Below are 13,617 nucleotides of genomic sequence, written 5' to 3'. Positions count from 1 at the left end.
GAATTCAATGGGTAAAAGACTGAGGAACAGATTTGCTGTGTTGGACTCTAAGTTTTACAAATCATGCTGATGCTGTAAATTAAGTAGTTCTCATGGGATGTGGTAACTATGTTTAAGGTACTTCTGGTTTACTTAAAACTCTATGAAACCAAAATTTTTTTTCCTAAGATAAAGTCTCACTCTGTCACCTTGGCTAGAGTATAATGGCCTCATCATAGCTCACTGCAACTCCAAACTCCTGGACTCAAGCAGTCCTCGTGCCTCAGCTCCTGAGTAGTTGGGACTACAGGTGCATGCCAACATGCCCAGTTACTTTTCTATTTTTTATAGAGATGGGGTCCCACTCTTACTCAGGCTGGTCTTGAACTCCTGAGCTCAAGCAATCCTCCTACCTTGGCCTTCCAGAGTACTTGGATCAAAAGCACATTTTATAGAGTTCCAGTATATCTGATCTCAATAACCTCAATGGACAGAACCTTGTTATAATATGTTACATGGCAGGCAGCACCTGAGGCTCAGAGAGTAGGGTGCCAGCCCCATATACCAAGGGTGGTGGGCCCCGGCCAAACTGCAACAAAAAAATAGCCAGGCGTTGTGGCGGTAGCCTATAGTCCCAGCTACTCGGGAGGCTGAGGCAAGAGAATAACCTAAGCCCGAGAGCTGGAGGTTGCTGTGAGCTGTGATGCCACAGCTCTACCAAAGGCGACAAAGTGAAACTGTCTCTAAAACAAACAAACAAAAAGATGTCACATGGCAAAATTAGATAAACTAACAATAAATATTAAATACACCTGAGACTGAGAGCTGTACTCAGAGCACATTATGTTTTAGATTTTTGTTAAGCATCATAAAGGTCAAAAGAGGCAACTTACCTTTCATCTTTGTTTTGCCGTATGCATCCTTCGATGATTTCCTTCACTTCAGGAATTGCTACTTTGTCAAAACTAGCTGGCTTCACTCCCTGAAAACCACAGAAATAACAGGAACACAGTAATGAAAGCAGGGCCTTTGACCTTTGTTTTTAAAATTTCCAATTAAGGTTCTTATAGGTTGTCTTTCTAAACTATCCTGGATTTTTTCTGATTTGCCTGCAGGAGTGGATCCATGTATGGTCAGGGTTAAGTAGTGGCAATGTAGCTAGTTTCTCAAGAGAAAACAAGAAGGACAGTTTGACAGTGTGGTCACTTACTTCCATATGTGACAATGGAAAATTTAGGCTGATGTTATTATTTTCTGCTGTATTTCAAATAAAAGAATATATAGGCTTAAATGAAGGCCCAAATGGTCTAACTGGTTTAGAAAATCTTTTGTTCAACCTTGTTTCTAGCACATTTATTAATACAGTATTTAATTATTTTGAACACTAAACTTATGTGTGGGCATGAATTCACATGCTTCGTTTGGCAGGCATGTTATCACAGTACTCTTTAATAAGCTCAACTAGTACAGAAAGAGTAGAGGATTTATGTTGTTTTGGTATGATAACAAATTGCTTGTACAAATTAAATATAAAACGAAAAGCAATATATCAGACCCTTATGAAAGAACAGATTTGCAATTAATTTCAGAAGAAGACTCATTACTACCAGTATTACACTATGTATGGGATACTACACAGTAGCACCACCCTGATAATTTAGACAGGAGTCCAACCTTTTTTCCCTGTTGCACATTGGAAGAACAAGAGTCGTCTTGCACCACATGTTGAATACACAAACACTAATGAAAGCTGATTAACAACAACAAAAAAGGTATTTGCATACTTTTCACAATATCTGACATCACAGATCAGCAAAAATTCCTCACAAAATCACCATGCAGCCATGCACCACAGGTTGCATGCCCCTGGTTTAGAACCTTCGTAAAGTATGAATTCATTAAAAATAAAATTCCCAGCAATGTGTGGAAAAAATACTCAAGATATAAGAACAACAAAACAGCATTATCTACTCCTACCTCATCTAAATGACCACATAAGAGTTGTAAGTCTACAAAAAAGATTAAAAAAGGGGGGAGGGGGAGTGTTCAGGAAAAAAGTTACTAAATAAGTGACAGATATAGTAAAATAAAATTAGTAATAATCTACTGAATCACAGAAATACATGTCATCTCTCACAGGTCTAAATGAAATACATCAAATAAATAATTAGTTCTGAAGTCTTTAAATACCAGACTTTTATCTAAAGATGTAGTAATTCTCATCAATTCCTCCCTGTATTATTCCAAAGTCCTGATTTGGAGAATTCTATATCTTGGGCAAAGCCACAGCCAAGACACTGTGTAATAGGACCGAACCTGAAGTTAAACCCACGTACTTAAAAAAAAAAGGTTTCTGAGAAAGAGCACAAAGATTACTTTTTGTATTTTCCTTTACCTTATTTTTCTATTTCCAACTAAGTTTTTCTCTATTGTTCTTGTCTTTACATTGTTCTAATAAAAACAAGAAAATAATGCTACAGAAGCTAAAGGCTGCTTTTTTGAACAAGCTGGCATTTTAAACAGACTTAAGAAAATAGGAACTGCTTTAAGAAAAAAAATGGGGTCAGGAGTGGTGGCTTACACCTGTAATCCTAGCACTCTGGGAGACCTAAGTGGGTGGACTGCTTGAGCTCAGGAGTTCTATAACAGCCTAAGCAAGAGTAAGACCCCATCTCTATTTCTAAAATGGAAAAATTAGCTGGGTGTGATGGCACATGCCTGTCGTTCCAGCTACAGGAGGCTGAGGCAAGAGGATTGCTTGAGCCCAAGAGTTTAAAGCTGCTATGAACTATGATACCAGGGCACTCTAACCAGTGTGACAGAATGAAATGCTGTCTCAAAAGAAAAAGGGGGGGGGGATGCCGCATACTTTAAAAGTTCTCTGGTAGTATAGTTGGCCCTCTGCATCCATGATTCAACACCAAAGTATTCAACCAACTATAGATGGAAAATATGCAGAAAAATATTACAACTGTATTGAATATGTACAGATTTTCCTTATTCCTAAACAATCCAGTAAAATGACTATATAGCATTTACACTGCATTAGGTATTATAAGTCATCTTGAGACGACTAAAGTATATGGAAAATGTACATAGCTTTAATATGCAGATACTATGGCCATTTTGTATCAGGAAATTGAGAGCACTCTCACATTTTGGTATCCATTAGAGGTCAAAGTCTTAGAATTGACCCCCCCACAGATACTTGGGAACAACTGTATTTTATTTTTATATTTGGTTTTAGTTTTCTACAATAAACATATAAAATTGCACGAACTTTTAAAATGTTACTTATATTAAGTTTGTAGAATATTCACTAAAAATGACTGCTGTTTAGTAAAATTAGACATTCATATATACTTGGTCTTTGAATGGAAAGAGTTATGAATGTTATAGAAAAGTAGCTAAAGGGAATATAGAATTTGATGAGGAAAAATATTCCGTCTTCCATAAGCACATACTTTTCAGAGGAATGCATTCAAACTACTGGCAGTCAAACTCTTACATATTAAGTTAATAAAGCAAATACATACTAATTCTTGAGTTTTAATCAAGCATTGGCACACTGGAAAGATAAAAGAATTTAATAGACTTGAATTCAGTGTGAATTGGATAAGCAGAAGCAGTTGTGACCTTCAGATTTCCTATCTAGCAAATGGATAATATACGTACCCAACTTGCTACCTAAATTTATAGCCGTTGAATTTAAATGTCATATCTGGGTTGAAAGCCCTTTGAATTAATAAACATGCTGACTCAAGGCCACCTTTGAGTTCAAAGATAATCATCAAAGATAACAAAACTTAAGGCTAAAACATTCTCTCAAATTCACTTCCATCTAGATTATCCTTGCAATAAACCTCTTGTTAATGCTAGTGTTGCACACTTATATGCATTCATGACTTTGCAAATAGGAATTCCTATTTATATATAGGGTAGTTGAACAAACTAGATATGACATAGTCAAATCAGTGAGTGTGTACAATATAACCTCAAATCTACTAAATTATGCTGCTTTTTTCAACCCATAGCCAAGATTTAGGTACAGAAAATTCCATACCAATGCTATACAACATATTCAGATACCACTACTGCCTTATAAGATCTATTATAGGTGCCAACCTACTCAATAAAACTGAGATACACCTTATCATCAGCTGGTATTAAAAAAGATTAATACTACTTACTGTTACCCACTTAAGATACTGAAAAATGGGCTCGGCGCCTATAGCTCAACCGGCTAAGGCGCCAGCCACGTACACCTAAGGTGGCGGGTTCGAATCCCCAGCCCGGACCCGCCAAACAACAATGACGGCTGCAACCAAAAAATAGCCGGGTGTTGTGGCGGGCGCCTGTGGTCCCAGCTACTTGGGAGGCTGAGGCAGGAGACTCGCTTGAGCCCAGGAGTTGGAGGTTGCTGTGAGCTGTGATGCCACGGCACTCTACCCAGGGGGACAGCTTGAGGCTCTGTCTCAAAAAAAAAAAAAAAAAAAAAGATACTGAAAAATGTAACAAGGAATTTCACTAGCAACCACCAAGAAGCCAGAATTATCAAAATACCTAGCAAGAGGGCTGGGCACGGTAGCTAACACCTATAATCCTAGCACTCTAGGAGGCCAAGACAGGTGGGTTGCAGGAGATCAAGACCAGCCCGAGCAGGACCTTCTCTTTAAAACAAAACACAAAACATACAAAAAAACCAAGCTGGGTGTTGTGGGCTGTCATCCCAGCTACTTGGGAAGTTGAGGCATGAGGATCACTTAGTCCAAGAATTTGAGGTTGCTGTGAGCTATGATGACACCACCCTAGGACATCAACCTTAGGGTAACAGAGTAAAACTCTGTCTAAAAACAAAAACGAAACCAAAAAAACCCCACCAAAATATACTTAGCAGAGGTATTCTGAATCATTTAGGAAGAATATATGGGTATTGTATACTAAAAGTTGACCAACCAAGTGTAAAGAATGAATATGAGACCTCACTGACCAACAAAAAAGTCATCTGAAACACAGATTAGAGGCTGCTTAAAATAAACAATTACAGTTTTGATATACCCACCATACTCTAGGTTTCTTGTTCTTAAATGATTTTTTTAAAAGTTGGGCCAGGCGTGGTGGCTCATGTCTATAATTCCAGGTAAACTGCCTGAGCTCACAGGTTCCAGCAAGGCTAACCAAGAGTGAGATCCCTGTCTCTAAAAATAGCCCAGCGCTGTGGTGGATGCTTGTAGTCCCAGGCTGGGGCAAGAGAATCGCTTGAGCCCAAGAGTTGGAGGTTGCTGTGAGCTATGGTGCCATGATACTCTACCAAGGGTGACAAAGTGAGTCTCTGCCTCAAAAAAAAAAAAAAAAAAAAAAGAGGGGGGTGATTAGATTATTCTAAAAGAAGAATTTAAGTACTGGATAGAACAAAGTAATGAGGCTTGGCACCTAGGGTGCCAGCCACATACATTGGAGCTAGAGGTTTGAACCTAGCCCGGGTCTGCCAAACAACAATGACAACTATAACCAAAAAATAGCTGGATATTGTGGTGGGCACCTGTAGTTCTAGCTACTTGAAAGGCTGAGGCAAGAGAATCACTTAAGCTGAAGAGTGGGAAGTTGCTTTGAGTGTGACACCATAGCACTCTACTGAGGGTGACATAGTGAGACTGTGTCTCTAAAAAAACAAAACAAAACACAACAAAGGATAAAATGTTTTATGAGGAAAGATTTCATCTTTCTTTTAGTTCATATATTTCAACAAACATCTACTTCAAGTCCAATAATCCTCCAAGTATCACCTCCTTTCCTTATTTCCTTATTTAGCCCCACTGAGTCCTATTCTAAACATTAAAAGACAAGTATTCTCACCTATTCTGAATGAGATTCAAAACCACAAACAGAAAACAGTAGCACTAAAGTAGATAAACTGCGCTAATTTCTTACACAGAACAAAACTAAAATTCTTAAGGACACATAATCCTCTTACTCTACTCCTCCAGAGCCAGCAACCCACAGGCTCTACAAATATTCTTCCCTTTCACCGAAGTTCTCTTTAGGCATTAATGTCAAATATGAAGTTTTCTGACATGAGTCAATAGTTTGTCTTCATTAAATATAAGTAATTCTTGCATATCTAGCATATGTCCATTATAAGAAATAAAGCCCATTTCTGCACACTTTTAAGTGGAGTTGAAAAAAATTAACAATTTTGATTCTACAAAGGCAAATTAAGAATCTGATAAAAGATAAATGTTTACCAAGTATCATGCTTTATTTGAACTAAAAAAAATAAAAACAAATTTTATAAACCGACTTTTCCTTTGAATACTATATGCCATATTTTGCTAACTAGAAAAATAAAAGTCATAACACAGTATTCTGATTCAACCTTCCAGCTCATAAAAACTGTCAGTACTTGCTTTTTAAAAAGCTGAAGTTTTGAATGTGTTAGGATAACATTTAACTATCTCTTTAAAAAGGTAATAAGAAAAGCCTACCTTCTCACACAGAATACAGTGTAAATTAATGAAATTATAGAACTTCAAATATTTTTAAAAGCAACCTAAAGTTAACAATTTCAATAATTTAACTAAAACTTTCTACAAATACCACCAAAAATGCTACAATATACCTATTACATAAATTGAAAATTCTTACCCACCTCATTTGTGCAATCCTTTTGAGGGCAGCAGCAGCAATGAGGATTTATGAGGACAAATACTGAGCAAAAATCTTTCTTTGTAAAATCCATCAGAAAAGGCAAAATAACTTGTTAGCATTAGAGAAAAATGAGGGAGAAATAGATATAATCTAAATTAATAGAGTAAATTTAGCCCACAGCATAAGGAAGGCAGACATCAAAGTCAGACTGAAGTACAGTTTCTTGTTTAACACCAGCCATGTTTTCCTGACTCTCAGACATGAGTTTGCTCTGCTGAGCCAACAATTTATTTATTCTAGATTGGCCTTTCAGACAAAACTACATGCTGAACAGCAGGAAAACTATTCTGTTACTGTTCCTTCTGCTTCTCTGTCAACAGTAATAGATCCCTGTGCAAGATGAGGTTTTTACTTGCTTAATGCTCCACCTACTACATCCACAGGCTCTGCCCCCTAGACTTAATCGAAACCTATCCTCGAGGCTTAACTGTATGTAAACTAGAAATCCATTTACTGAAACATTCTCTTCCTTCTAATCATGTTGAAACCAAGCTTTAAAATAAAAAGAGGCTTGAATTAAATAAACAAAAGGTAAACTCAAAATATGGAGCACAAAGAACACTGGATAAGGAATCACAATACTGGGCCTGAGTTCTCAGCTAAACCTATGATATACTAAGTTGGCATGACCTGAACCATATCCCTTAAACTTACTTGAAAAGTAGGGATAACAGTTCCCACTTTTTATCCAATTTAAAAAGTAGAGATGTTATGGTAAACTGCCTTATCACTTTGTCAGTATCTTTGAAAAAATAAAAAACTTGTGAAGTAGTATTCAGAAGTTTTAAGAATTTTTTTTTCTTCCTTTCCCTTCTATTAAAGGCCTCAATATAAAACAGTATATTTATTTTCCCAGATAAAAAACTACTATGATTTTAGTGATTAAGGATTAAAATATTTTTCTTCATGGCATTAACAAAGATGTTAGGAAAAGCATTGCTCATTCCATTGTTATGATGGGTAATAGATTATAAAGTCCTAACCCTTCTAATTCTGTAAGCCTGAATCCCAATTAAGACTGGATGCTAAAGTTCCAAGTACAAACAGTACCATAAGCTAAGGGCTTGCCAACTATTTGGTATGAACACTTCTTTAAAGGTTAGAAATGCTACTAATTCTAATAGGGAACTACCACTTATCATTTCTCTAAAGGTTAGAAATGCTACTAATTCTAACAGGCAACTACCACTGATCACTAGCTCAACAAAATTCATTACTCCTAAGTAAGTAGTCTAGGATGTCAGGTATTGTTCAGAAACATGGTAATATGTGCTGCAAAAATGCAAGCATTACCTTGAATGTAATAAGTGTATGAGCAAGGACTATGCTTAGCTAAATCACAGACTCAGAAAACAAGTGCTTTGTTAGGTCCATCAGATACAAATATGTAGGTAGGGTTTTAATTCTACTGGGCAACAGATAAAACCAGACTGATGTAGACTTTTTTTTTTTTTTTTGGACAAAGTATGATATAGGCACAAATATCTAGATTCTATAAAGAGCAGCCTTTTCTATATATCGAGGGTTTTCAACATCAACAATGAATATACCATTCACATTACGTAACCATTTTCATGTCTAAATTCATTCCTCGTTCTCTCAGAGTCGCTGTCTTTTTCTGGATTTCCCTGTTTCTTTCTCGCCCTTATTTCCATGATCCAGGATAGAAACTTTGGTCATTGTTGGCTGCTACTTTCCCCACAATGTTTAAGTATTATTATTATTATTCTGTATGACCTCTTAAAACAGAGATAAATATAAAAAAAAAAAAAAAAAACAGAGCAGCGCCTGTGGCTAAAAGGAGTAGGGTGCCGGCCCCATATGCCAAAGGTGGCAGGCTGGTTCAAACCCAGCCCCGGGCAAAAACTGCAAAAAAACTCCAAACAAACAAAAAAACCAAACAGCTGGTAAATGATTCTGCTACAAGTACTCTTACTATTCCTACAACATCCAAAGATTACTGACCAGGCATAGCGCAATTTTTACTGGCTTCATCATTACTCCTCAAAATCAATGGGCTTTTTTCCCTTTGCATCAAAATTGTGACTTTGGTTTAGACTAATTTAAGATGGGCCTCGGCTTGGCGCCTGTGGCTCAAGCGGCTAAGGCGCCAGCCACATACACCTAAGGTTGCGGGTTCGAATCCCCAGCCCGGGCCCGCCAAATAACAATGATGGCTGCAACCAAAAAATGGCCAGGCGTTGTGGTGGGTGCCTGTAGTCCCAGCTACTTGGGAGGCTGAGGCAGGAGACTCGCTTGAGCCCAGGAGTTGGAGGTTGCTGTGAGCGTGATGCCATGGCACTCTACCCAGGGGGATAGCTTGAGGCTCCGTCTCCAAAAAAAAAAAAAAAAAAAAAAAAAAGATGGGCCTCATTGTTTCCACTCTCTCCATCTCCATTTTATATTTTACATTGTAGCCAGCTTAACTGTAGCCATTTTAAATTTCCCAAAATCATTTACCTCACAAAGGTTAAAATACTCAAAAATAGTTAATAATCCTCCACATCTATAAGATGATGACCATAGGATCATAGATCCAGAAAAAACATTTAAGAGTCCCTCCTTGTCCAAATAAGACAGCTATGCCCCAGAAAAATAAATGTTATGTCAAAGTTAGAATTAATTCACTGATTCAACTAGTGACTATGGAGAGTCTAGTCTAATAGGTATGAGGTATCTACTAGACACATTGTATTATATTCAGCACCTAGAATAAGATAAATATAATTTACATTGTATTGGGTAAGAGCCTAATCCACGGTAAATCAAAAACTAGAATCCAGATTTTCTAGTATCTACTTTAGTATTATTTCTAATTCCTATTATTGTGCTTTAATTTTCTTGATCTGCTGTGAAAATCTCTCACAATCCAACTTTTACCTACATCTCTACCCTACTGCCCCAAAATAAGTCCAGTCAAACTGGTTCCTTGTTCAGTGAATATTTAATGAATATACTTCTACCAACAGGAATACTCTATTAATAATTTCTTTAGTCAAGTGAGTCCTATGTTTGTTTCAAGGTCTATCTGAAATCATATACAGTCCATTGCAAGGAAGCACCAATTACAAAGTATCTATAATACATGAATCTTTTAGCATTTAGCATGTAAGTTATTTGTAAAATATCAGAAAACTCAGGAGTGCTAAAAATGTATTTAAATATGGAAACTCTCTCTCTAGATACTATCAGTTTTTATTCTGTAATCTGTCTTGTGAATTATAGCCTAGTATTCAAAGTAGGTAAGTAAAATCAGCTTTTCTGAAGAATTCTAAAATAAGGATTTCACAACTATTATTTAGCACCTAAATTGGGAATGCCATCACTGTTAATCACATCACAGTAATGAAATGCCTCTGAAAATCATGCAAAATGTTCCTAAGATACAGCCCACAATACGCAAATTCTCATTTATATTTATAATTCAAATTTACTGGATGGTATAAAAACAAAATTTACTAAGGAACCACTTTAGCTAACTTCAGGGGATTTCCTCTGGGATAGCACACACACACAAAAAAAAATTCCAGCTGTTAAAGGAATAAATACAAAGTTCTCCTCAACTTTCAAACCCTATTTAATCAGGAATCAGTCTCTTGTTTCTGTAAAAAAAGTAAAGTGAATTACAATCTGTTATATAAAAACTAAAAGGAATTTTACCTTAACAGCTTTAATTTTTTTTCCCAGACAGAATGTTCAAACCTTACAATCCAAAAGCTAATGGAATCAGTGACAAACTCAAATTACACAAACAAAGTAATTAAAAATCCCCATTATTTTTAACTTGGTTGTTAGGAGGCTGGATCCAGCCAGATTTTTACTGGTATGAACCATTAGTTCACAGGAATTTCAACATACCTTATGATCCCATTGGAAAACAAGCCTCTTCAAACTCCCTACCAAATTGAACTAGCTCTATCAAAGGAAATTAGCTTGCTTCATGATTCCTCAAGGCTCATTACTCTCTGAATACATGAAAGCTTATGTACTGCCCCAACCTCAGATGTACTATCCTTCATATAAAAAGTTGATGTCATTGTTTGCTGTAGTTTTTATTCTTTTTTTTTGAGACAAAGCACACAAAAGTTGTGCTAAGGATATTACTATCATTAGGATCTTATTACCAGTGGCATAGATTTTCAAGGTAAATGGGCCAAAATTGCAAGTATAACACACAATTGAGAAGTTTCTCTCTCTTAAACAAGTGTCATGACATTTATAATAGGGCTCCAAAGTGTGATACAAGTTTTATACATATGCTACCTATATCCCATAAACATTTTACCCTCAGATTTCTTCCTTGAGGTTTAGAAAAAAGGTTAAAAAAAAACAGGTAAAGAAAAAAAATAAGATTTATATAAATGTCAGACTAAGAGATCCTTGTGTTCTTACCACTATTTCTCTTGTATATCCTTAAGCAAAAAACGTATAAAAAGACACTATCTTCTTACTATGATACAAAAGATAAAACAAGGTAGCATGTACGTAAGCACTTTGCAAATTGATTGACAAGATTACAAATAAATGGGAGCTCATTCCTGTTTAAAGCTTGCCTGTGTTTAATTCAACACAATTTGGCGAATGTCACTGGTTAAAATAACAGAGACACTTCGCTATTAAACATGTCATAATTACGTTAATGGTAATAATGGCAATACCCAACAAGTACTGATTGATGACTGCATGACAGGCACTTTGCCTTTCTCATTTAATTCTCACAAATACTTTAAGCTCAGACAAGCTGAATAACTTGCTCAATGTCTTACAGCTACGAAACAACACTGCTAGAATTTGAATTCAAGCAGATCCCATTTCAGAGCCTATTTCCTCAAAAGGCAACATAAAAAATTGTGTTTCATTTCCTACAGTTCATTTCACAAAGGCTGCCTCAGTACCTATTACTTACCAGTCCTTCAGCATTGGCAATACAGGCAAAGAAGGAAAAAACGGCAACTCCCAACCCATAGTACGTGTATTCTAACGAGGCATTAGTAGATAAATGTCAGGTTGTGAAGGGATGACAGAAGTGTATGCACACTTAAAATCACTGTTTCAGATATAGTTGGCAGAAAGTCCTCTTTGAGCCCTAATACACAACACAAAGACCTAAAATGAATGTACAGAACAATGGCATACAATAATTTATTATCAGTACACTATAGAATGCAACTACTAAACTACAGTCTACATTTACCACCTTCATGTTGGTCGTTACACAGGTGAAAATGCTCTAATCTCACAGATTGTCACTGTACTACACATTGATGGATTCATTATATAATTTTCTTTTTTTGAGAGTGTCTCACTCATTCGCCCTCGGGTTAAGTGCTATGGTGTCATAGCTCACAGCAACCTCAAACTCTTGAGCTCAAGTGATCCTCTTGCCTCAGCCTCCTACGTACGTTGAACTACAGGTGCCCACAACAACACCTGCTATTTTTTAGAGACAGGGTCTCATTCTTGTTCAGGCTGGTGGAACGCCTGAGCTCAAGCAATCCACCCGCCTAGGCCTCCCAGGGTGCTGGGATTATATATTACATTATATAATTTTGATATGAAGAGAGGATCCAGGATCAGAAGAACTCTTGTTATTCTCTAGATATGTAATCCTATGCTAGCCACCCTGAGTTTCAGACTACATGCTTATAAAGTATAGATGACAATATTTGTATTTCCCCCAAGGCTGTTGGGGGAAGAATTAAGCTACACAATATACTGAAAGTGTTTAATGTAACATCTGACACATAATATGTATATTTATTCATATTCACATTGCTATCATTCACTATTTGCATGGCAGTGTACTATTGCAAGCTCAAATATGTAGCAGTGAATTCATTGGTAGAGGAAAAAAAACCCTCCTTGAGAGGCTTAGTTCTAAAAGAAGGAAAATAGTGAATATCAATATAATAATTATTTTTAAAAGTAGAATATAATGGTAATATAGAAGAGGAAGTGATGAGAGTATGACTTTCTTCCATGAATCCTAGGGATACTTCTTATAAAGAATGCTAGGACTGAGGTTACTGGCTCCTTCCTTCATAAAGAGTTTCTTCAGGGCACACTTTCTTAGGAATATCACATTTGACACTGTCATGTAGATTTTTTTTTTTTTTTTTTGGAGACAGAGTCTCACTATGTTGCCCTTGGTAGAGTGCCGTGGCAACACAGGTCATAACAACCTCAAACTCTTGGGCTTAAGCGATTCTCTTGCCCCAGCCTCCCAAGTAGCTGAGACTACAGGTGCCTGCCACAATGCCCTGCTATTTTTTTGTTGTAGTTGTTTAGGTGGCCCAGGCTGGGTTCAAACCTGCCAACTTGGTGCTTGTGGCTGGCACCACAACCACCGTGCTATGGGCACCGAGCCTGTCATGTAGATTAAAACCTCCTACTTTGATGGCACCTGTGGCTCCGTGGGTAGCGCGCCAGCCTCATATACTGAGGCTGGCGGATTCAAACCCGGCCCGGCCAAACTGCAACAAAAAATAGCCGGGCGTTGTGGTAGGCCTGTAGTCCCAGCTACTCGAATGCTGAGGCAAAAGAATCACCTAAACCCAGGAGTTGGAGGTTGCTGTGAGGTGTGTGATGCTAAGGCACTCTACAGAGGGTGACAGGGTGAGACACTGTCTCTACCGAAAAAAACAAAAAAAAAAAAAAAAAGGAACCTCACTTCATGGCTTAGCACCTGTAGCTCAAGCAGCTAGGGCACCAGCCACATACAGAGAAGCTGGCGGGTTCAAATCCAGCCCGGGCCTGACAAACAACGACAACTACAACAACAACAACAACAACAAAAATAGCCAGGAGTTGTGGTGGATGCCTGAAGTCCCAGCCACTTGGGAGGCTGAGGCAAGAGAATCACTTAAGCCCAAGAGTTTGAGATTGCTGTGAGCTGTGACACCACAGCACTCTACCCAAGGTGACTGCTTG

At 37.3% G+C, this 13,617-nt stretch overlaps 1 protein-coding gene across 6 annotated transcripts in view; it reads right to left on the bottom strand.

Annotated features, from left to right (window-relative positions):
* The window catches only part of WNK1 (WNK lysine deficient protein kinase 1), a 167,084-nt gene that overhangs the window by 51,886 nt on the left and 101,581 nt on the right, over positions 1 to 13,617 (bottom strand). For all 6 annotated transcript variants that reach the window (XM_003796448.3, XM_003796447.3, XM_023517127.1 and 3 more), the window contains exon 5: positions 873 to 961. In XM_003796448.3, the coding sequence (XP_003796496.1) occupies positions 873 to 961 (89 nt within the window). The remainder of the gene's footprint in view (positions 1 to 872; positions 962 to 13,617) is intronic.

The sequence above is a fragment of the Otolemur garnettii genome, unplaced genomic scaffold, assembly GCF_000181295.1.
Source record: "Otolemur garnettii isolate 467f Iridium unplaced genomic scaffold, OtoGar3 scaffold00104, whole genome shotgun sequence".
Classification (NCBI taxonomy): Eukaryota; Metazoa; Chordata; class Mammalia; order Primates; family Galagidae; genus Otolemur; species Otolemur garnettii.
Note: the sequence above shows the minus strand (reverse complement) of the source record. Positions and strands in the feature narration are given on the sequence as shown.